Here is a 24,438-nt window from a genome sequence, read left to right as displayed (position 1 = left end):
TTGTCCTGGTCGCATGCTGCTAGATGTGTTTCCATCACTCTCTTGCATTTTGTAGAGAAATAGGACTGACTGCCTTCATTCTACATGATCTTTTCAAGGATGTTTGTACAAGCACACTTAGAAAATAGCAGTAATGCCTTCCTGCAGAGCAAAAGGCAGGCACAGTTACTACCCATTATAAAACGTTTGTGTTCCTAAACTGGGGGTTTCTGTCCTATAACTCAAACCACTGCATGCAGAGATCACATTGTCTTGTGGAAATGGGGTTGGGGGCGGGAAGCCAGGACAAGACACTCTGATTCTCTTTGTCTGCTGGCATCACTGTGAGCCATGAAGTCTTCTGTCCCTGGCCCAGAGAAATGCGTGTGTCTTCTTCCAGAATTCATGAAACCATGGCAGTTTAACCTGTTAACTCACAAGTAGAGTAAAATCTTACTCTTTGTAGTCTTGACAGTTTGGCAGTGAGGATGGGAGGCTGATGGAAAATGTGGCTTCCTGGAAGAGGGTAGGTGAGCGTCCTGTGGGCTGATCAACAGGACTTGAAGGGAGAGTCCATGGGATGTGGTAGCAATGATGATGACCAAGTTGTGTGTTCCACGGGGTGATAAGTGTTCGTCTGTTGTCAGCTAGTGAGGAAGGCTTGTGGGGAGTCTCATGTCAAGTACCAGGCAGGAGGTTCAAGTTCAGTTGTCTCAACAGTGACTTGGTTGCTGCAACACTCCTCTGGGTGAGGACTTTCTCCCCAGTCAGGCTGCCAGCTCAAGTCCACATTGTCACCATAACCAGTACTAAGAACAGTCCTAGACTAGAGCAAGGTTCCAGCCTCTTCAGACCACATTCATGGAAATGGACGTTCACACTCAACGCAAAGGAAGACGATCCACATGCCCTGTGAGCGGAAACCAGATGAATCACTGAAACACTGGCTAGTTCACTTGTGAGGTGCGTGTGCTGTGTTGGAAGCATCGTGCCTGTTAGGGAAGAATGCAACTCCTGGGAACTCTTAGGTTTAGGTCTCCTGACAGACTTTTACACGAACCGCAGATCTTTGCAGAAATTACAGTCAGGATTGATGAAATTTTTCAGTAGTCCTGGCTGCCATAAGTGACCTTGGTTCTTTGGGGGAGATTTCCCTGAGAAATCTCATGGAAACAACACAGACTCCCATGGAAACACTGAGAAGGCTGTGGGGTGAACTGTGTCCCCCCAAAATCCATATGTTGAAGTCCCTGGTCCCTATTTGGGAATAGCGTCAGAGCAGGTGTAATTAGTTGTGATGAGGTCACATGGGGCAGATAGACTAGATCCCTAATCCACATGATTGGTGTTCTTAGAGAAAGGAGAAATCTGAACAGAGAGACACTAGGAGAACCCATATGAGTATGAAGGCAGAGAACGAAGTGATGCTTTTACAAGTCAAAGAATACAAATTATTGCCAGAATCACCAGAGGCTATGTGAGAGGCACGGGAACAGGCAGTTCTCACAGCTGTCAGAAGGAACCAAGCTGCTGACACCTTGGTTTTGGACTTCTCATCTCCTGGGCTGGGAGACGGTAAATTTCTGCTGTTAAGCACCTGGATACTTGTTTCGGCAGCAGCCCCAGAAAACTCATGTAGGCTTGGACATGTATTTGAACCTTTTGTGCCCTCAATTGGGTTACAATGCTGATTAATGTGACTGGAGAGACTGGCTCCAACAAGTGATGGAAATGACACCCACAGCCCTGGAAGACACCCTAGGCCTCACATGTCAGCTGGGAAAGAATTTAAGGATATTTTCTTGGAAATAGGGCAACACACACCCCAGATTAAAGTAATCTCCTTAAAAAGAAGTTGCTGCCTTGCAAGTGGAGCTCTCATCAGCTGGAGTGAGCGAGCCCCACACCCCCAGCTGGAATTCAATGTTGCAAAGTCTGCCGAGCCCACGGTCCCCAGGCTGAGATGGACGATGTGAGCCCAAGGACCCCAACTTCTGCTCCAGGGTGTTGGGCCCCAACATTGGACGTTCACTTTGCTGAGCCATGATCTGCCTCCAAATTAAATGTGAAGGCTCCTCACTTAGCTGGTGGGAACCACCTTCCATCTGCCCCCCACCCTGCATTCCCTGACCTCTCCTACTCAGGCCTCAGCGGCTTTAAGGAGAAAGACAGGGATGAAGTCAAGGTCTCTCTGCCCCGGGATGGGATCACAGGTCATGAGCACTCACCTGAATATTGGGTAGGAGGGGTGAGAAGGGAGGAGGGAACTGAAATGTTATGACTTATGTTTACAAGTCACATCCTAGCTCATTCCCTGGTGAGATGGGGCGTGTGAATTACATTAATGGGATTTAGGCTAAGTGATGCTAGTTGTAAAGAACCCGCCTGCCAATTCAGGAGATATGGGAGATATAGCTTCGATCCCTGGGTGAGGAAGATCCCCTGGAGGAGGGCATGGCAACCCACTCCAGTATTCTTGCCTGGAGAATCCCATGGCCAGAGGAGCCTGACGGGCTACAGCCTATAGGGTCACAAAGAGCTGGACATGACAGCGATTTAGCATACATGCACACACATAGTGGACACGGGAAGCGATGTGTTTGGGACCTTTTAGGCTAATCCACTACTGTTATTACAGCTCTGAGTGTCCACTTGGAAGTGACCTTTCTGTTTTCCTGCTTCCTTGATTCCTGATGTCTGAGGAGATGCTCCTGACCAAACAAGCGCCCACGATCTTGAGTCTTCAGGCTGCAGGACTCTGGTCTGATCATTGGTGACTGGAGCCCCTGGCAGAGGAAATCAGCCTTCACAGAGGGCCCTCTTGGGGTTTAGACCTGTCACCTCCCTCACAGCCATGACAACCCCCTCCCGCCCCCCACTGCCACTGTCTAGCCTAATTGGCTGCTCTGAGGCTTTGGTCAAAACCGAATGCCTGACCAGAAGGAGTTTGCTGGTCTCTCCGGCCTGCTCTTCCATCTGGGGGCAGCTTGACTTAGTCTCAATGATTAACAAGGTGGGAAGCTCCCACAGCCTCACTCAGTAAGTGGAAATGGTTTAAGAATGCAGGTGTGTAACCCTGCAGCATCTCAGCTTTATAGGAAAAGGCAGCAACTGTAGAATTGGGGGGCATCATTATTCCCCCCAAAGCTACTGGCTCAGTGGAGCCCTTGGTGCACAGAGACCTCTAACTCGTCTTTGCGTGGTTTGCTGACAGATTAGCTGAGCTGAAACCCAGGGTCCTACTCTATTTTTACTTATTCTTGGGTTATACTAATGTCCTACGTCCTTCAAAAATTATATACCCCCAGGCTAAAGGCTCCTTTATTTGGAGTCCTGACTGTGGAAATGGATCACAGCTGCTGATGCTGTTTGAATCGTTCGTGTAAATGCCTGCACTAAGGGCCTGCTCTGCAAGGACAGTGACAGGACTCCTGGGGATGAACGAATCTGGATCACTCAGAGTCCCACCATTACCACGTGGATGTGTCATTGTACCAAACACAACATAGTCACTATCGTAGGTCAGGCCCCAACATAGCTCAGATTCAGAGATCCCCCCCACCTGCCAGGCTTGGGACTCCTGCCAAAGGTAGACCCACCTGTCTCCTGGTGAGACTGCCTACTGGCTCAGAGCATCACCCCTTCCCGAATCCTGGCAGACAGGCCACATCAGGCTTTGACACCACCAGTGTTGACACCTTTTTAGGTTGTGATGTTGAAGTTCCAAGCAGATCAGCTCACTGAAGTCACGTTATTATAGCCCTTGAAAAGAAGCTGTATACTGTTTTCGGGTTTGGGGAACATTTATAATCTAACAATGGTGTAGTTTAATGCGGAAACCACTCAGCAGTGTGCTAATGGTCAAGTTATTCAGCTGACTTTCCATGCTTCCTGTCACCCACAAGCACCTAGGACTGCATACCATGAGAGTGAGCTTCTCAAAAATAGACTAAAATTTCTATTGGCTCCACCCCCATCACCTCTCCTGATTTATACACCTTAATAAAGAAGTATGTCACTGACTTCAGTTGGTTGAAGAAAGTAATCACCTTCTCTGAGCTGCTTCCTGGGTAATGAACAGGATAAAAAGAATAGCTAAAAATAGAGCTACCATATGATCCAGCAATCCCACTCCTGGGCATATATCTGGAGAAGACCATACTCCAAAAATATACATGCATCCCGATGTTCACAGCAGCTTGGTTTACAATAGCCAAGACATGGAAGCCACCTAAATGTCCATAGACAAATGAATGGATAAAGAAGAGGTGGCATATTTATACAATGGAATATTACTCAGCCACAAAAAGAATGAAATAATGCCATTTACAGCAACATGGAGGGACCGAGGGATTAGCATACTAAGTGAAGTCAGAAAGAGAATGACAAATATCATATGCTATCACTTATACATGGATTCTAAAATATGACACAAATGAACTTATCTATGAAACAGAAACTGGCTCACAGACCTAGAGAACAGATCTGTGGTTACCAAAGGGGAAAGGGGGTTGGGAAGGGATAAATTAGGAGTTTGGGATTAGCAGATACACATTGCTGTATTTAAATAGATAAATAACAAAGACCTACTGTATAGCACAGGGAACTATACTCAGTATCCCGTAGTAAACTACAAGGGAAAACAATCTGAAAAAGGAATATATATGAATCACTGTGCTGTACACACACAATGCTGAAACTAACACAGCATTGTGAATGCATGATACTTCAATCTGTTGGCAGTCCAGATATTAACAAGAAGACCTAGAAAGTTCAGTTTTAGCTTTGGTTCAGCTGCTTGGGTTCCCTTGCCAGAGTGACAGGTTCCAGATCACAGGGATGAAGAGCTTCTGGTAGAGCATCTTCTGGTCCATTCCCCGCTCAGTGCCTCACCCAGGCCTGAGTGGGGAATAGAACTCACGTCTCTAAGTTTTATCAAAAAACAGACCCTTGTCTTTCCTGTACCTGAGTTTTCCAGATGAATGGTATGAGCTAAATTAGGAGAGAACTGGGAAAAAGCTGGAGTCATAGCTATTGAAACAGGTCATAGGTTCACGAGGGTAGAAGGGGGCCATGATCCTGGTCCCGAGGGAGGGGCCACCTTGACCACAGATCATCAGAGGAAGAATATTCTTGGTCTTTGTCCTCCAGAGCTGCCCAGAGCCTTTCTCATGAAGGAACAGGCCCTGTGTGGCTCTCCAAACTGTTTTAAATGCCTTAAATTGTACTGATTCTTGGGCCTGCCATTTCCTGCCAGACAACACTGACTGTGATCTAATCACTGTTTCCCTTACACTGACTGATTCCATCAGCACCGCAGGGCCTGGCTCCAGCTCCTGCAACTCCTGCACAACTGCCTGTCTTCCCAGCCTCTCCTGTAGTGGATCCTCGGCCTGTAGTGGATTCGTGTGCAGAATGGATGCTGTCAGCTGCTGAAGTCAGAGACACCGCCCAGGTCCTGAAGACACTGCACTCAGACCCAGCTCACTGGTCAGGGACCTTAGGAATGATGATAAAATTGCCTGGACTTTCTCCTTGAGGTCCTGGTGGAGGCTGAGCCATCACTAACAGGACCAGCTGGAGAGGGCTGGCTCTGTAAGACAGGCCTGGTGGTTGATGGACTTGTAATGCTGGCTGGGTCCAGAGTCCTAGGGGTCAGGCATGATTAGGGTCAATCCTGCAGGGTGGTTTCACTGCTACTTGGAGTCAGATGGTAAAGAATCTGCCTACCAAGGCAGGAGACCCTGGTTTGATCCCTGGGTTGGGAAGATCCCCTGGAGGAGGAAAGGGCAACCCACTTCAATATTCTTGCCTGGGAAATCCCCTGGACAGAGGAGACTGGTGGGCTATAGTCTATAGGGGCACAAAGAGTTGGACACGACTGAGATGAAGTTGAAGCTTAAGCCAAATTGAAAAGATTTGGGCACAGTTTTCAATCAGATTAATCCAAGTGCTATATTTGTAAAATAAACCAAATGCCACGATGGTGTGGATCTAGGGGTAGATTTTGTTGGGAGACAATTCTCTATGTCCCCTTATATTTGTGCCCATCTCATGACCAGAGGCTCTGACTGCCTTTGGTTCACACTGTCTTTCCAGGGATGTGTATATTGTTAGCTGCCTTAGAAATAGAGATAGCACCTCCCTCTGAAGCAAAGGGAGGCATGCTGACCATCTAGCAGAAAGGATTCCGCTCCTTAGGTCCAGGACTCCTGCCTGTAAGTCAGCCCGCTACATGCACAGCCATGGTGTGGCCCTCTTTGTATCCCCCTGTGCGAATTGGCACTTGGGAAACTGGCCACTCTGGCTACTGCCACTGATGTGAGGAACCTGTGGTCCTCACCACTATCCCAGGAGTCTCATGTCTTCCATCAGCATTCTTGAGATGGCAGCAAGCTAACCTGTTGGTTTGCAAGCTGGATGTAGTTAGCATAGGATGCTAACTTTTCCAGATCAGACTATTTTAGTTCTATTTTGCATAATAATCTAGATCAAAGCTATCACTAGGGAATTTCAGCACATTTGTCATCACTGTCCCATCAAGGAATGTCTGTCCCTGAGTCACAACTCCAGCATTTGGGCTGATAAATCTTCACCAGTCCACTTCATTTCCCAACACTCCCTTTTATATTAAATGTTGCAGAACAAAGAATAGCATTTGTCTTGTTGGAGGTTTACAGGAACACTGATCTGACCTAGAGGGAACAGCTGCAAGAACAAGGGATTCCCACACCAAGAAGTTTGCAATAACCAACAACACCCCCTCCTGTTTTAGTATAAAAGAAGCCTGAATTCTAACTTAGGTTAAGATGTTTCTTTGGGACATGAGTCCACCACCTCCTCGGGTTTGCTGGCTGTCCAAATAAAGTCACTAATCCTCACCCCAACAACTTGTCTCTTGATTTATTGGCCTGTCATGTGGCCAACAGTATGAGCTTAGATTGGGTAACAAACCTACCCAAACTGCCTTATCACTTTACATCCCTTGCAGCTCTGTGGGTTTTAGAGCTGTGATTCTTGAATAACTCTTTAGTATAGCAAAACCTGCTCTATGAAAATTATGATAAAGGATTGTTTGCTGTGTCAAGAGTCTTCCTCTAGAGGCTCCCATATTGTGTGTGTGTGTGTGCACTCAGTCACTCAGTCATGTCCAGCCCTTTGTGACCCCATGGACTGTAGCCCACCAGGCTCCTCTGTCCATGGATTTTTCCAGGCAAGGATACTGAAGTGGGTTGCCATTTCCTACTCCAGGGGATCTCACATCTCTTAAATCTGCAAGAGAGACACACACAGCTATCTCTGGCAGTACTATGGCAGAATTGTATCAAAGCAAACCTCACTTTACAGAACCTGTGTTCTTTTTTTTTTTTTTCTTTTTTTTTCCATTTATTTTTATTAGTTGGAGGCTAATTACATCATTACAGTAGTTTTTGTCATACATTGAAATGAATTAGCCATGGATTTACATGTATTCCCCATCCCAGTCCCCCCTCCCACCTCCCTCTCCACTCGATCCCTCTGGGTCTTCCCAGTCCACCAGGCCCGAGCACTTGTCTCATGCACCCAACCTGGGCTGGTGATCTGTTTCACCCTAGATAATAGACGTGTTTCAATGCTAGAACCTGTGTTCTTGACAACTACACTCAGTTCTCAAGACAATGAAATTTAATGCAATCCTACCATGAACTATAGGACTTTTGCATTAAATTTCTTCCCTTGTTGCATCTAAATATGACTTGATTCATGGTCTTGACAACTGTGTGTAGTTGTCAAGAACACAGGTTCTATAAAATGAGGTTTTCTTTGATACAATTCTGCTATAATACTGGTTGGAGATAGCTGTGTGTATATCTCTCTTGGAGATGACACGGTGGTCAGTTTGCATCCTGAAACTAGCTGAAGTATAGGCTTTAACAGCCCTGAGTTCAGTCCTCAGGTACTTGTATCAACAGCTTGATTATTGTGAGTAATCTACCTGATGACTGTAAGACCAGACAAAGTTCCAACTCACACCTTTGCTTTCTGTTTACAGAAGGAGTAATCTGGATTCCTAACAAGAGGGCAAGGCACAGGTCCACCCAGTTTGGATGGACAGGGTATAGGGAAAATAGTTTCTTTAGTTTCCTGCCCTGGGAAGGCTGTATATGGCACAGAAAATAGTGGCATCACTAGGGTGAGCCATCTGCAAGGCTGCCAGCCAGTACTGTGTTAGCCTATGTTAACAGGCTAATCCTCAAACAGACCCTGAGATTTGGTGCCCACATGAGCAATTTATTTCTCACATAACCAGTCATTCAGGGCCTGACAGACAAAGCTGTCTCCTCCATGATGTCCCTTGGGGAGAGGGTCCCCTCCTCCCATCAGGCAGATGGGAAAGAAAATGGGAAAGTCCGTGAGGTGGGTTATGTCCAGGCTGGGAGGTGAGCACATCTCTTCTGGGGCTGGAACTCCAGGACGTGGCCAGCCTCACTGCAAGAGACATTAGGAAGAAGTGGGGTCCTTGGGTAATCATCGTGAGCTCTGGCACAAGCATTCACTGTGGCCCCACAGGGTACCAGGCAGTACCTGTCCACACCCTGAACCGCATGGTATCTGGAAGTTCCAAAGAATCAGGAAATTGAGTGATTTGCCCAGATCAGGCTCATCATCCATGCTGCCAGAAGCAGTGCAACCTGGAGAGCAGGTGACAGTGGGGGAGAATTATGATGTGGCAAAACCCACCAGATCCTCCAAGTGAGTCCGATGTCCCCTTCCCTCTCCTGAGTTAGGACGACCGCGGGTGGTGCTCTCTGGACTGTGTCCATCATCTCTGGAACCTACTGGACCAGAGCCCAGAACCCTCCAGGGAGAGATGAAATACATCTATTATAAGCCTGGCAGTTCCCAGTTTGGGGGTAGGGTACCCCTGGGAGGACATAAGCAAACAAAGAGCTTGTCATCACCTTGCAAAAGCAGGAAATGTCTCTCACGACAGGCTGTGTACAGTCACGTCCATCTGCTGCAGTACAGGTTGTAAAGGGACCCTGCAGGGGTGCGGTCTCTCGTAACCAGATGCTCTGGACAGCCAGGGCTTGCATGCTGGGGGCTTCCCACTGCCAGCTGCACATTGAAGGCGGCGTCTTCCCAGATGGGTTTTGCACTAAGAGCACTGCCAAGGGACTGCTAACAGAAGCTCGTTACTGCCAGGGCTGGACGTCATCTGTAGCTACTGCAATCTGCTTGAGAACCTCTTGAAGTTTTCCACCTGGAGTTCCTGTTGTTTGTTTTCCAACCTGGACATCAAGGGAGGGGAGCCGGGAGTGCTGAGCATGTGACTTTCCCTGGGGACTGGACAGGAGCATCTGAATGTGGACCACCTTTTATAGAATCAGTGGAGGAAGGGGTGCTTGTTAAAGTTGCAGATTCCTGCAAACAACCACAGACTCATCACTTAGAATGACAGGGTCAGGGCCCAGAAAGCTGCACTGTAAACAAATGCCTCAAGAGGTTTTAATCAGCTTTCAATTCCAGGAGCCTACTCTAGTCCCCTTCGAAGGGCTGGGTAACTCTGTTAATGTTTACCCACTGGATGGCAGAGTCTGCTAACTGCAGACACTGCTAAAGTCATGTGGATTGTTAGGTAAGCGTTGCAACCCCCAGCTCCCTACTTCCTGGACCACAGCCACACTCACTAAAGTGGGAGGAACCTCAAGCTTCCTGGGCCCATCTCCCAGGCTAGATAGGTTAGAGAGTTGATATTCCTGGTCCAGCCCCCTGAGTCTAGAGAAGATGAAATAGACTGTCCATGGTGGACCATGTACCATCAGGAAGAGAAAATGATAGTCACTAAGAATCTGTGCTATAGAGAGGCCACTAAACCACAGATGAAAAATGAAAAAGTAGAATCAGAGTCTAGACATGACAGCCCATGGGCCCACAGGGGTTTTCCTGCATTTGTGCTCAGTTGTACAATTGGTATCTTCAGCGCAGCCCGTGATAAATCGCAGCTTTGATTTGTATTCCCAGGCTCATCTCTGAAATGTGACTCATTTCCTTTTGGTTTTTTTCTCTGCCTCTAAGATGAAGAGTTTCGTCTGATTCTCCTCTTCTTTTTTCCCAGCCTCTGAGCTTCACTGCTGGCTCATTCTCAGACCACATTCTCAACTCCTGGGATGAACCACCACCTTTTACATATTCCTGATGTTCAAATGTGATGGGAAAAAGAGAAAAAAAAATTACTGTTGGGAAATGGACAATGATTTTCATGGTGGTGGAAGGAGAGTTTCTAACTGTGGAAGACAGGCAGGAAAATACTGTAGATGCTGTAATGTACTTAGCAACATAAAGGGACCCCAATATTAAATAAGATTATGTCTTGAAAGAAGTCACTTCCTCCCCCCACCAAATTCACATACTTATGTAACTGATGTAACACAACTAACTCTTTTGGGTCACTTTTCCTGGTGGAAATGAGTAGAATTACACATAAATTCCCCTGGAGAAGGGAATGGCAACCCACTCCAATATTCTTGCCTGGAGAATCTCATGGACAGAGGAGAGCCTGGTGGGCTACAGTCCACGGAGTCACAAAGAGTCAGACACGACTGACTGACTTTCGCTCACTCACTCACACATAAATTACATCTCCTCCGCCATTTTCACAGTCTTCCTCGTGATTCTTTGAGTTATCCAATATTCCTATGTTTCTTTTCCTTTTAAGTTAGCATAGCTTCTGTGGCTTGCAGTGCAGCACTTTGAGATGCACAGACCAAGATCCATTGTAATCCTGGGGAAACACCCTTCCTTCAGAGAAGGGCGTGGTTGTCCACTGAAGTGGGGGGTCCTGCATCATGTATCAGGTACATCGGTGGGATGTGTGTGAATCACACAGAGCACAGTCAACAGTGGGAAAGAGACAGATATAACAGGTGACATGACTGCCATCAACACCATTGACCTGCTCTCCCAGCTTCCCTGCCTCTGATTTCCCTGACGCTGCTTAGAAGACACCAGGCCCACTCAGAAAATTCGGGGTCCTCTCCCTGCATCAGTATTCTTGACTTAATCAGTGTGCGAAGCCACTGTGGTCAGGTAAGGTGACATATTCCCAGGCTCTGGGGATGAGGACACAGATGCCTTGGAGTGGGGGGAAGATGGGGAGGCGGTGGTTTTTCTCCCGAAGCACAGAAGATGCTGCAGAGGTGGGAAGGACCACATCATAGCTCAGGACTCCCCATCTCACATTCCACACTGCTGTGCCATTTTTTTATCATGTGAGAAAACTCTTGGTTTCTCTAAAATCATCTTTACCTAGATTAGATTGGAAAAACCACAGACTTCTGTAGCAAGCCAAAAATGCAGGTTGAACAGCCTTGGAGAGTATGGCCAATTGTTTGTGGTGGTTTTTTTTTTTTTTTTTTATTGGTTTCTTGGCAGGGATGAATGAAAGCAACAAAGTCCAAGAAGAAAGAAACAAAGCAGCTCGATAAAGTGAATGCCCATTATTTTGGTGGATAGAACATAAAAACATACCCCAGGGTGGCTTGAATTTCATTCACTAAGGATAATAGATTGGCATCAGGCTAGAGCTGCTTCATTCTGCTTATGTTGGCTCCTATCTGTGGGACTGGATTGACAATAAAGGGAAGGATGGGGAAACCATGGCTTTGTCTATAATGCCAGTTTTCTACAATGCCAGCGTGGGATGTAAGCGTTATCTCAAATACAGCATGTGTGGACATGGAGTTTTTACATTACATATGTAGAAACACATATCTTAAATGGATCATGAAGTTCACATTCAGTGAATATTTACATATGTCAAGCACCAAAATATGTCCTTACATATATTATACATTTCCTCTCCTTGACTGCCTTACTCTGAGAGGTTTAGTAAGCTGTCCACAGTAAGACCAAAGGCCAGAAGCTCTATGAGTACCATTCTCTCATCCCCTTCATGGCATCTTCTTACAAGAAGAAAGTTCAAAATTCATAAAATTCAGACAGAAAATTGTTACGGACCAAAGTTCTTAGCTTCCTCGTGTGTGTGCTAAGTCACTTCAGTTGTGTTCGACTCTTTCTGACCCTATGCATGGTAGCCTATCAGGCTCCTCTGTCTATGGATTTCCCAGGCAAGAATACTGAAGTGGTTGCCATGCCCTCCTCCAGGGGATATTCCTGACCTAGGGATCGAACCCATGTCTCTTACGCCTCCTGCATTGGCAGGCATGTTCTTTACCACTAGCGCCATCTGGCTTTTTTAATCACTAGAAATTGATCAGGGGTCAGACAAGTAATTCAGGCCCATGTTGCAGCAGGAGGGAGTGAGAACAAGTAACAGGTTCCTTTGCTTACTCCTGGGGCTGGTGCTAGGCGAGCTGGCTCCTTATATCGGGTGAGAGTAGGAGCGTGTTCATGGCTGGGGCTGGCGGGGTGGCTTAGAGGTCTCCCCACCTCGTTTGTGGTATTGAGTGCAGAGGGCATGTGCAGCACCCTGCATTTGCTCCTTGCTCTTCAGAAGTGAAAGTTTGGTTTTGGTCTTAATGTATCTTTTGTCCATAATTTGCGCCAACTGCTGCATGCAGGCAGTTATTTTTAGTCCCTGAATATTTCTTTGCATTTTGTTGCTCTAGGAGATATTTGTCCAGGTGCAAGCCCTGCAGTGAAGGGTCCCAGCCTGTTTCAGAGTCATGTAATAAAGATAGCAATTCCAATGCATAATTAAATGGTACTATATCTAAAATACATGCATATATGTTGACTCATTCGAGCCTTATCAAAATCTTCAGTTCAGTTCAGTTTAGTCACTCAGTCGTGTCTGACTCTTTGCAACCCAATGGACTGCAGCACGCCAGGCCTCCCTGTCCATCACCAACTCCTGGAATTTGCTCAAACTCATGTCCATTGAGTCGGTGATGCCATCCAACCATATCATCCTCTGTCATTCTCTTCTCCCGCCTTCAATCATTCCCAGCATCAGGGTCTTTTCAAATGAGTCAGTTCTTCACATCAGGTGGTCAAAGTATTGGAGTTCCAGCTTCAACATCAGTCCTTCCAATGAATATTCAGGACTGACTTCCCTTAGGATGGACTCTCAAGAGTCTTTAAAGTTTGTGAGATGCTTTCAAATAGGTTTCCTTTGATTCCCCTGGCACCTCAGCTGAGGAAAGTGGTCCAGGCACTGTTGTCATGATTATAAAGTGGGGTATTGGAAACCCCAGGTTACTTACCAAGCAGAAAACCGCCAAGGTAGATCCAATCGTCAGACTGCCAGGTTTTAATTCTTTTCACTGCACATTTGCTGCCAGTGGACACACTGCATTTCTGTAAGGTGGACACTAGGCATTTTGTCACTTTAGAGGCTTTCACTGCCCTAAGCATCAGACTTGGTTTAAGCCATTTGCTGTTCACAATAAACCTGCGAGGCAGGTGGTATTTTTGTCTTTGTAGCACTGGAGTGTATTTATCTGTATTTTCCCCATTGATAAGTGAGAAAAGGGTAGCTCAGAAAATTAAGTGACCCGTTCAATGTCACTCCTCTACTAAATGGTGAGAAATGGGCAATCTGACTAAAGAATTGGTACAACAAATGGTACAATACACTATACTGTTTCCATCACTGACTTTGTTCTTTGCTTTTTCAATTAATAAAAGATAAAAAGTGTGGTATTCAAACAATTGAATCTGTGGCTCTCATTCTCCCTTATTTCCTTTAATACTCAGTATCTAACCAAACACAGACTAGAAACTTCAGCACAGAATCGAGAGGCTTCTAAATGCTGTTTAGAAACAGACACGTTGAACTTAAGCACAAGATTTCAACCATCTCTGGGTGGGTGAGAGAGGAAAGTATATTTAGCTCTGGCTTCATGAGAATTTTAAATCTTCCAGGGCTTCTGAGAACAATAATTCATGACTTTACTAATTATTACTTCTTAAAAGGCTGAGACTTAAAATTTTCATTGTTCCCCAACAAAGCAAAGTGCTTAGAGGTTTCCTGATATAGAAAAAGAAAGTTTTTACTAAATGGCCTTTAAAATATGTTTCAAAGCTCAAAGTAGCTGAATCTTTGACCTATTAATGGTAAATCTATTTTTATTAAAAAAAGCCTTTTTTATTAAAAAAGTGTGGACTGTGGCCAAGGTAAGACCAGTTACTTTTTATTTTAATCTGACTCCAGAAACATAACATGAGAGTTGAATCTGGTTTTCATAAGTATCCTCAGGAATAAAATGTATTTTATTTAATTATATATATTCCAAATATAGATGATGAGTTCATTTATCTTAAAGTGTTTAATTATTATAACATCAACAGGATGCATCATTTTAAATTTCTTTTAATTTCTTTCCATTTACTTATAGAGTTCAAGTATTATATATAGCATACATATTTATATAATGTATATATACATTATATATTTATTATATATAAATATAACATATATTTTTATATATGTATGTATGTATGCATTTTTTGGTTTATAAATTTTGATGGCACAATAATATATATATAATATAATATAATAATATTATATATATGTATTTATGTATGCACTTTTTTGTTTATTTATAAATTTTGATGGCACAATAAACATTGAAAGGAATTTGGTACAAAAGAGTAACTTCAGAAAGTGTTTCTTTTGCTATTCAACAATACCGTTTTCATGTACCTAAACTTGCAGTTAACTTGCAAATTAAAAGGGAAATCTGAATGTCACTGCTTTAGGAATCTGAATTATTGAATCTCTTTTTTCCATTGATCTAGAACCATGTCAAATAACAAGTCATCCAGAACTTACTTTTCTCTTTGCTCATAAGAATTCTGCATTCTCTGCGATAAGTACTGAGTGACTGTATTAGCAAAATCATGGGAGGGGTGATTACTCTGCTTACCGAGCACTGAGCCCCAGAAGCTTCATGAAGAAATAAACAGCTGAGCTCTGAGCCATGCAGATGAAAGAAGCATATGAGTATCAAGTAAAATGCATAAGGAATCATTGAAATTAAAGCACATGATGCTCCATGATGGGATCCAAAAACAGAAACCTTAATTCCCTGGTAGAAAAAATCTGGCAAAACACCAAAGCTCTGAAAAACAATGCACAGACAGAACAACCCCCAAAGGTTTCTTTCCTCTTTATCTCCAACCCAAGGTACGTATCTTCCCATCACTGGAAAAGCTTTGGGAACAATGCTTACAATAGCTTAATGTTTAACTTACCCAACACATTTATTTTTATTAGCTGAAAATGTGAGTCACTTCAGCTGACGCTTTGGAAAGCCACATATTACCATTTTGCTTATTTATTTTTCATGCATTAGACTGATCTCAAATAGTTTATGTTGACTCCAGGCAGGCTAAACATTCCCCAAGGGCCTTCTTTTCCTCTGTAGCTGGTTCTCCTCAGTTTGGCCATCCAGACCAGAGTGCAGTAATAGATTGTTTCCGAGAACACAGCACAATCTTCTTGTGACCTGACTGCTCTGCTTCTTTGTCAACAGCAGTGACAATGGGGAAGTGCTCGCAAAAGCCTACAATCCCTTTGGGGCCCCTCATGGCTGGGAGGTTCCCTCCTCTTCCTAAACATCATGTACTCTGTATTATTCGTGGGCCAAACAAACGTTAAGGTTTCCTTTACACTTAGGTGACTGTAACATAGTCAGAATATAAAACTTTGTAATTTACTGACAAATGGGGCCATGCAGGCTACAGGGTGAATTCAGAGAGAAGAAATATTTGGCAGGGGTGCTCATCCCTCACTTCTTCTCATATCTTTGTCCAGGTGGACTTCCCTCATTTTCCATCACAACAGTGCTATATTCTCTCCCTTTTACTTGCAAAGTCTAAGGGATAGGCCACTGCACTGCAGCACACTCTGGACTGAGACACAACGTTAGTTCAGAAGAAGAGGTTGAGAGATAACAAAAAGTCTTTTTAACAAGTTACAAAAATATTACGGCTGCATACTTTGAGGGTGGCCCTTCTGACTGCGTGAAGTGGTACCTCACTGTAGTTTTGATTTGCATTTCTCTAATAATTAGTGATGTTGAGCAATTTTCATGTACTTTTTGGCCATCTATATGTCTTTTTATGTGTATCTAGATAGTCTGCCCATTTTTTGATGGGGCTGTTTGTTTTTTGGATATTGTGCTGAATGAGCTGTTTGTATATTTGGAGATTAATTCCTTGTCAGTTGCTTTTTTGCAAATATTTTATCCCATTCTTAGGGTTGTCTTCATTTTGCTTATGACTTCCTTTGCTGTACAAAAGCTTTTAAGCTTAATTAGGTCTCATTTGGTTATTTTGTTTTTATTTACATTACACTAGAAGGTGAGTCAAAGAGGATCTTGCTGCAGTTTATGTCAGAGAATGTTCTGCCTATATTTTTCTCCAAGAGTTTTATAGTATCTGGCCTTACATTTAGGTTTTCAATCATTTAGAGTTTATTTTTGTGTATGGTGTTAGGGATTTCATTTTTTACATGTGGCTATCCAGTTTTCCCAGCACCACTTATTGAAGAGACTTTTTTCCTCCATAATTTGAAAAGACACATGCACTCCAGTATTCACTGCTGCACTATTTATAATAGTCAGGACATGGAAGCAACCTAAATGTACATCAACAAAGGAATGGATAAAGAAGATGTGAGATTATATATATATATATATATGGAATACTGTGTGCATGTATGTGTGTTAAGTTGCTTCAGTCATGTCTGACTCTTTGTGATCCTGTGGACCGTAGCCTACCAGGCTCCTCTGTCCAAGGGATTCTCCAGGCGTGAATACTGGAATGTTCTAGGGGGTGATCCCCAACCCAGGAATAAAACTTGCGTCTTTTTTGTCTTCTGTTTTGGCAGGCAGGTTCTTTACCACTAGGGCCACCTGGGAAGCCCACAGTGGACTATTACTCAGTCATTAAAAAAGAATGAAAGAATGCCATTTGAGCAACATGAATGGAAACAGAGCTAGTCATAGTGAGTGATGTAAGTCAAACAGACAGACAAATATCATATGATATAGCTTATTTAAAAAGGAAAACAAAAGAATTTATGAGACAGAAATAGACTTACAGATATAGAAAATAAACTTACAGTTAACAGGGGATAAGGGATCCGGGAGGGATATATTGGAAGATTGTGATTGACATATACACACTATTAAATATATCAAATAGACAACTGTTAAGGACCTACTGTATAGCCCAGGGAAGTCTACTCAATATTCTGCAATGGACTATTTAGGAAAAGAATCTTAAAAAAGAGTGGATATATGTATAACAGATTCACTTTGCCATACACCTGAAACTTACACAATACTGTAAATCAACTATATTCCAATAACAATTTTTAAAAAGTATTATATCTGCATATGAAAAATAAAAAGGTACAGAAGGTCATGATACAAAAAGTTAAAATCTTTTTCCTTCAACCACTGGTTCTAATAACAGACGACAAAGCTTTTCTATGCATCTTCCCAGGCAGTTACCTTTATATCAATATGTGTGCTCTTATTATACAAATTGCACCTTACTCTATACAAAGATTTTATATACAAAAATCAAAGGTGATCACATACATGTGTCACCTGTTTATTCAGCAGTGCATCTTCCTGTGTCATTATGTATCTAGCTTTTTCATGATTGTATGCAGTAGTGGTCTATTTTAATGGTTAAAAATTAAGTTAATATTAAAAAATGGTTCAACATCTTAATAATTATATAAGTATGAAAGCTTATATGTATGAAAGCCTCTGATCTATAAAATTTCCACCATTAGTAATAGAAATGAGTATTTTACAGGTTATTCTTCTTCTTACTTGTTTGCTGTTTAGTATTTCTGTATCAATTATGTTTCAACGTAGGCCTCTGGTAACAGAAACCAGAACAACTTTTATTGTGTGACACTGATCTCTTTTCTCATCATAGAATCTCATCCTGGCTTCTCTGCTCCAACTGACATTGGTGACTGGAAGCAAGGCTTGCCTTTCCTTCCCCACTCTTGACCTAACCCCAGTCAACCGTGTCCATGCACTTCGGGCACAGAGTTCTCATCAGCAGACAGTTCTTGCTGGCTCATCTTTTCCCTGCAGTGGGGCTCAGGGCATTAACTAACCAAGTACCTGGTAGAAAGGAGACAGCGAGCTACATAATTAAAAGTCTGTTCCTTCGGTACTGGGCCTTTTTCCAGTTCAGCAGTTCCCTCTGAGAGACAGCAAGAGGCCAAAGTGTGACTGGCCAACTTCCGACTCCCTGAGTCGCGGCTCCCCGCTGTGGAGTGGGGTCAGGTATTTCATCAGGATGGAGCCCCTGGACCTGGCAGGCAGTTGAGTGAGCGGCAGAGCTGACTTAGACAGGCGCTCACCCAAACAATAGTACTGAAAATTTTAGTTGGCTCACTCAGCTCGTCTCATTGACGAAAAGTGAAATGTGCTAAGGGGAGTATTATTAGCTTTCAGCTTGCCATAAACTGTTGAGGGAACAAGCCACAAAGGAAATGTTCATCTGCAGCAAGATGATAAACAGGAGGAGGATGCCGACCACGAGGGCGTATTCCTTTTAAGGCTTGTGCGTTGCAAACGACACACTCGCGCACACACACACGTTGCAAACGACACACACACGTTACAAACGACACACACACGCACGCACACACCCCTCCTTAGTATGTGCTTCCCCGAGGGCATATCTTTGCATAACAATACATTTGGTGAGACCACAGCAGCTGCGTTCTCCCCGCCCCAGAATCGGTGCCCGAGCCCGGCTGCGGCCTCTCCACCGTCACTGCTGCGGCCTCAATCCTCGTCACCGAGGCGGGGGCGGGGGCGGGCAGGCGCGGGAGCGCGGCGGCACCCGGAGCATCCGAATTCCCTCCGCGGCCGCCGATTGGTCAGGAGCCGGGAGGCGGTGGCAGCCCCTCGGCTCTGCTCGCGGTAGCTGCAGGGAGGTGGCCATCTGGGCGCGCCGGGCCGGGGGCGCGGGCTGGGTGCGGGGTCGCCGCCGCCGCCTGGGTCCCTCGGCCGAGCCGGCGCTGACACCATGGTGAGTGGTCTCGGCCGCTCGGACCGCGCCTCCCGCCAGCAGGGCCTGGCTGCCCGAAGGAACCGGCCGAGCGCCGAGGAAGCGCGCTGGGGGCCCGGGGAGCGCAGCGCTGGCCGCGGGGCGGCCTCGCGTTTCGCCTGCATCCGGAGCGGGGAGACGGGAACGTCGGGGTTAGCTGCAGGGGCGGTTGGTGCCTGGCTTCCCGGGTGTCCGCACGGCGCGCGCCTTCCGAGCTCGGGAAAGGGACGATCTGCCGAGGCGCAGGGACGCCCGGCCAGGGCAGGTCCGCGTGTGTGGCTCTGGGCGCTGCGGCCGGAGAGGCGTCGGGCTCGCGTCCTCTCCGCCGGGCTCTCCTGGGGCGCAACCTGCCTTGGCGCGGGGACAGGTGAGCGTGGGAGGGGGTGGCCTGGGGATGGGGCGGACAGTGACGGAGACGAGCTGCCCCTGAAGGGGGCGGAGGTTGCGCCCTTGTACTACCCCTCCTTAGCACCCGGACCCCAATAGAGCGGAAGCAAGGGGCAGGGTACCAGGTTCCCCAGCGCGGTGCCGGCAGCTGCGGAGGCCTGGCCCCCAGTCCCCTTCCCACCGCAGCCGGTCCCTGACGCTCGGGTCTTCCTGTCCCGCAGTATGGATTCGTGAATCACGCGCTGGAGCTGCTGGTGATCCGCAACTACGGCCCTGAGGTGTGGGAAGACATCAAGTAAGTGTAGGGTCCCGGCGCCCCGCTGCGCCCCCACTTCCTGCCCGAGGCGCGCATCTTCGGCGCAGCCGCGCTCCCACGCTCCCGAGCCCGGCCGGGGGTGGCGGGGCGGGGCGGAGCGGCCCGGGGGGAAGGATCCCCAGGGTCACCGCGGCCTCTCAACCCGGCGGGGCGTGGGAACGCGCTGCCCGCGCCCTGGCGGCTCCCAGGCTCCGAGCCCGGGAGGCTCCCACGCGGAGGGGCCCCGGGGACCGCAGAGGCCTCCGCAGAAACGAATGAAGACGGCTCGCTGGTCGTTCACACACTTTGCAGACTTGTACGATAAATAGGGAAGCCTTTTGGGTCTGCTGAAACTCACTTTTGAGACTGCCTATCGAGCAACTGTGAATCGACCTCGTTTATTCGTCTGAAATAAAGTGAATCCCCCGCCCCGTTTATTTTTGGTTTCTATTACTGTGGTGAGGCAGGAGGGTATCCTAGTTTTCGTCTGGATCTGTGAGCCCAGTGCTTGGGATGTGAACGGAAATAGCGCAGCCACTGGGGGTTTCAACCTGCTGCAGTGACGGTCACCAGCTCTCCGAACACCTTGAGCATTTCAGTCCGACAGAGATCTCTTTTTCTCTCTCTCGCTCTGGTAGAATTTGCCTTTCACTTGTACGGTTGATCACAACCAAGCAGGCACATCAAAAGCCACCATTATGTGGACTTGCATTTTGGGACTACACTAACTGTCACGTTTAATTAGAGGGACAGAAGAGTGGTACCCGGATGGACAGAGATCACGTTGTTATTATTTACTCTCATTTCCTGTGCTCACTGATTTCATTTTGTTGTATCAAGCAGGTGATGCTTTCATGCTGTTTGTTCCTAAATACATTACAGTTGCAGTGAATTCTAACAGGCTCTATTATGAAGTTCTACGACAGTGATTTCTTACACAGATCTGTTTCCATGGAAATTACCAGAATTAAATATAGAGTAGTAGACTGCAACGTTTCCTTCCCTTGGGTCAGTATCCTTGAGCATTATTTCGTGTTCCCTGAGCCGTTTATGTTACGACGGAGTACATCCGCATGCTATAAAGAGAAGTAGGGGTTTTGTGATTATGGGGTTCAATTAAATAAGAATCTAGGCACTAAAGCTTACTTTGGGACTTGAATTCTCTATTTACCTTATTAATACCTTCATAATTTTAATTTTGCTTGGCAGACAGTTACAGAGAGGCAGGCATCAAGAGAAAGATTTTTAACAGTGTAACCTATGTATAAGACTATTTTAAAGCCATTTTCTTTGTGAATTTATGAAGGCATCATGTATACCAACCATGTGGTAATTTCTCATCCATAAGATAGAAATTCCCAAATTTCCTAGTGGATGTGTGATGACAATGAATATATTCAGAATTTTCAGAGCACGGGATGGCTCTTGTGGTTAAACAGTCTTATGCACAATTGGGTTTAGAACATGTGTCTTCCCCATTATAGATTTCGATGATGTCAAATACAGAAATGAAAAATTGTACCTCATAGAGAAAAGTGTAGGAAATTTAGAAATGAAACTATCAAGTGCTTCATTTATACTGGCCATATTTTCCACAGAGAAGGTCAGAAATATCTAGCGATTTACAAATTCCCTTGATGTGAAACCTTAACTCTGCCAAATCACACTAAGAATGTTTTTGCATTCTTTTTACAAACGTATTAATTTTAGTTAAACATCAGTATCTTCTGACTCATGAATTTATTTTTAAGTTGCATCTAAAAGTATTCTTCATCTGTTTAAGTGCTAATAAATGAAACTTTTTTTTTTTTTTTTGTAAAATGGAGCAAACCATAGGAATCTTTTTCAAGGATCATGTGCCCCTGGAAGAGAAATGCTATTAGTTTAACTAGTGTTTGCAATTCAGGTATTAAGTTTGACCTTTTTTTTTTTTTTTTTTTTTTAAATTTCAGCATCCCTCCTGGTAGAGCCCATTTTGTCTTGGATACAATTTAGTATCTGGATGAGAGAACCTTGCTGAGTTTTTTGCATTGTGGGCCTTAGAATGGTTCACTGTTGGGACCTCTGAGGGATCCCTGGAAGAGTATTTGCTTAGAACCACAGAAATCCTCATTGCCTGGGCCCCATGGGAGACTTTGGCAGGGTTTAACTTTGAAATGCTCCCTAGGAGATTCTGAGTTCTCCTCTGACCTCACCACCTACTCCAGGGAGGATTTCTGTAGTCAAAGGTCCAAGATACTTTCAGTTGTACCTTTTTATGAAAACTGAATATATGAAAAACTTTTTTTTTTCATCTCAGTAAATACCAAACTCCACTAGCTTCCTTTTTGCACTGTGAAAAACTATCTAAATTTATTATAAAATTTCATATCATACTCTTTTGGTTTAGGAGGAAATGGCCATCCATCCTTCTTCAGAAAGGATGCCAAACATTTAATGACAAGTAAAATCCAAAATAACAGATTCCAGACAGAAAATCCTAAATGGTAAGAGCCAGAAATGCTTCATTGTAAACTCCCTATTCACTTACACTCTTACCAACAATGTAACCATTTCACAAGAGTTTTAAATTCCACTGTTAAAGAAAAAGAAAGCTTGTCAAGACAGGGTCAGCAAACTTTCTCTTAAAGGGCTAGATAGTAAATATTATAGGTGTTGCAGGCCAAGAGTCAATTTTGAAGATATTGTGTGTATCATCTTTAAAATGTAACCATTAAAAAATGTAAAAGCCATTCTTAGATCCCAAAGTGGCAAAAACCGGCAGTGTGTGGTACTTGACTCACGGATTGTCGTTTGTCCCTCTGATCTAGATCATAACTGCATGTAAAAAAGCCAAAGAAACTTCTGAATCTACCTCAGATCCTGTTTTGTTGCTTTCCTTTCAGTTTTGAGATGGCCCTTTCTGGAAGCCACGGTTCCTAAGTGATGATAAATATCAATCATTATTTCAGGAAAACATGAAGCCAGGATATATGTGTGTATATATGTGTGTATATATCTAAGATATATATTTGTATATTAGAAAAGCACCTCAATATGGAATTTAATAACCATTTCTGTCACTTTGCCATTGGCCCTGGCTAGACGAACATTGATTCAAACTACTGGGTTCAGAATCTTCGTATGAGATTTGGAAATAAACTAATGGCTCTGTTAGTTGATAAATATTGGAGTGCGTTCCTGTAGAAGACTGTTAGGAAGATGATTCCCCTGTGTAAAGAATGCATACGGATTTGGTATGTTTTTATGTGATTTACCTATACAGGGCAGCATGCTTTTTTCATTCACTGATTCAAGTCTTCTTTCATTCTCTAGGTAAGCTTATTTTTAAGGAGCATAGTCAAGTGTTTGAGTAGTGAGGATAGAAAGTTTATGATATGTTAGTTTCTACTGTACAGCAAAGTGAATTAGCTATAATTATACATATATCCCCTCTTTTTTGGATTTCCTTTCCATTTAGGTCACCGCAGAGCAGTGAGTAGAGTTCCCTGTGCTGTACAGTAGGTTTTCATTAGTTATCTGTTTTATGCATATATCAATAGTGTATATATGTCAACCCCAATTATTTCCACCCTCCCTTTCCCCCTTGGTATTCATGAATTTGTTCTCTACACCTGTCTATTTCTGCCTTGCAAACAAGAGCATTTATATTCCAATAAAAATTAATTAAGAAAAAAAAAGACTGAGTAGAATCACCTCCAAATAGCAATTGAGAACAAAGAGTGGCAGGACTTCATGTTTTATGTATTAGTTTTTGTTTATTTTGGTTTCTCTTTTCTTTTTTATCATTTTTAAATTAAAGTATAGTTGATTTACAGTGTCATGTTGATTTCAAGTGTATAGCACAGTGATTCATTTATACATACATATATGCGTATGTATATAGTCATTTTCAGATTCTTTTTTCTTAAAACTTATTACAAAATACTGAGTATAGTTTCCTGTGCTCTATCTTTCTTTTTATCTCCTTTTGTTTTTACAAAGTAAAACCATGTTGGTTTGGAAAGCTTTCCCAAAAATGTGTATGATATAATCCTTGCTTTCAAATACAGTTTAGAGATATAAGACTGTTTCTAATCTTATTATATCTTGATTTTTTTTGCCTGTAGCTAAATGTGGAAACATTTGGCTGTTGGATAGTATATTCTGACCTTCCAGTTTTGAAAATAATGCTTCTTGGTGAATTTGCTAATCATGAATTAATCATTATGGTTCATGTAAGCAGATGCTTGGCTGTAGGCTAGTTATATGTGACTTTCCCAGTTGCATAAACTTCCCAAGACTAAACTCTATAAGGAAACGAATAATAACTACTTCATGGGGTTTTATATTGAATGATGCCTGCAAAGTGCTTAACACAGTTCTTGATAAATAAGTGCTTAGTAAATGGTAGCTGTTACTTGTGTTACTCTAGAACCAGAGTTTTCAGATTTTCCCTTCCCAGCTCCCCTGCAAGATAAGAAGCACCCTTACATGACAATAATTGACTGATTCTGCACACTACACCTGTTTAAGTGAGCACTCATTGCTCTAGGACAGGTAGTGACTTCTGGTCATTCCACTTTCTCTTTCCCTTTCTCCATCTCGCAGCTGGTACCTGCCCTTTGGGTTTGAGGTGCTCTGAAATGCTCATCTTCTCCTTCTCAGCTCTGAGCACTTTCCCTTCTTACTATGATGGCCTCCATCAAGTTTTCTACGTCTGACTAGTTCCGCTTCTCCCCCTCTGCACATTGTGGGAA

The 24,438-nt window shown here is 44.2% G+C and overlaps 1 protein-coding gene across 2 annotated transcripts in view; it reads left to right on the top strand.

The window, feature by feature from the left end:
• Positions 1–18,673: 18,673 nt before the first annotated feature.
• The window catches only part of GUCY1B1 (guanylate cyclase 1 soluble subunit beta 1), a 53,273-nt gene continuing 47,508 nt past the window's right edge, over positions 18,674–24,438 (top strand). The window contains exons 1-2 of one of the 2 annotated variants that reach the window (XM_070474947.1): positions 18,674–18,999; positions 19,626–19,699. In XM_070474947.1, coding sequence (XP_070331048.1) covers positions 18,997–18,999; positions 19,626–19,699 — 77 coding nt within the window. In that variant the 5' untranslated portion in view covers positions 18,674–18,996. Of the gene's footprint in view, positions 19,000–19,215; positions 19,385–19,625; positions 19,700–24,438 lie in introns of those variants that run through there. The other variant, XM_070474948.1, reaches the window with a different exon arrangement.

Source organism: Odocoileus virginianus, chromosome 12 (assembly GCF_023699985.2).
Source record: "Odocoileus virginianus isolate 20LAN1187 ecotype Illinois chromosome 12, Ovbor_1.2, whole genome shotgun sequence".
NCBI classification, from domain to species: Eukaryota; Metazoa; Chordata; class Mammalia; order Artiodactyla; family Cervidae; genus Odocoileus; species Odocoileus virginianus.
Note: the sequence above shows the minus strand (reverse complement) of the source record. Positions and strands in the feature narration are given on the sequence as shown.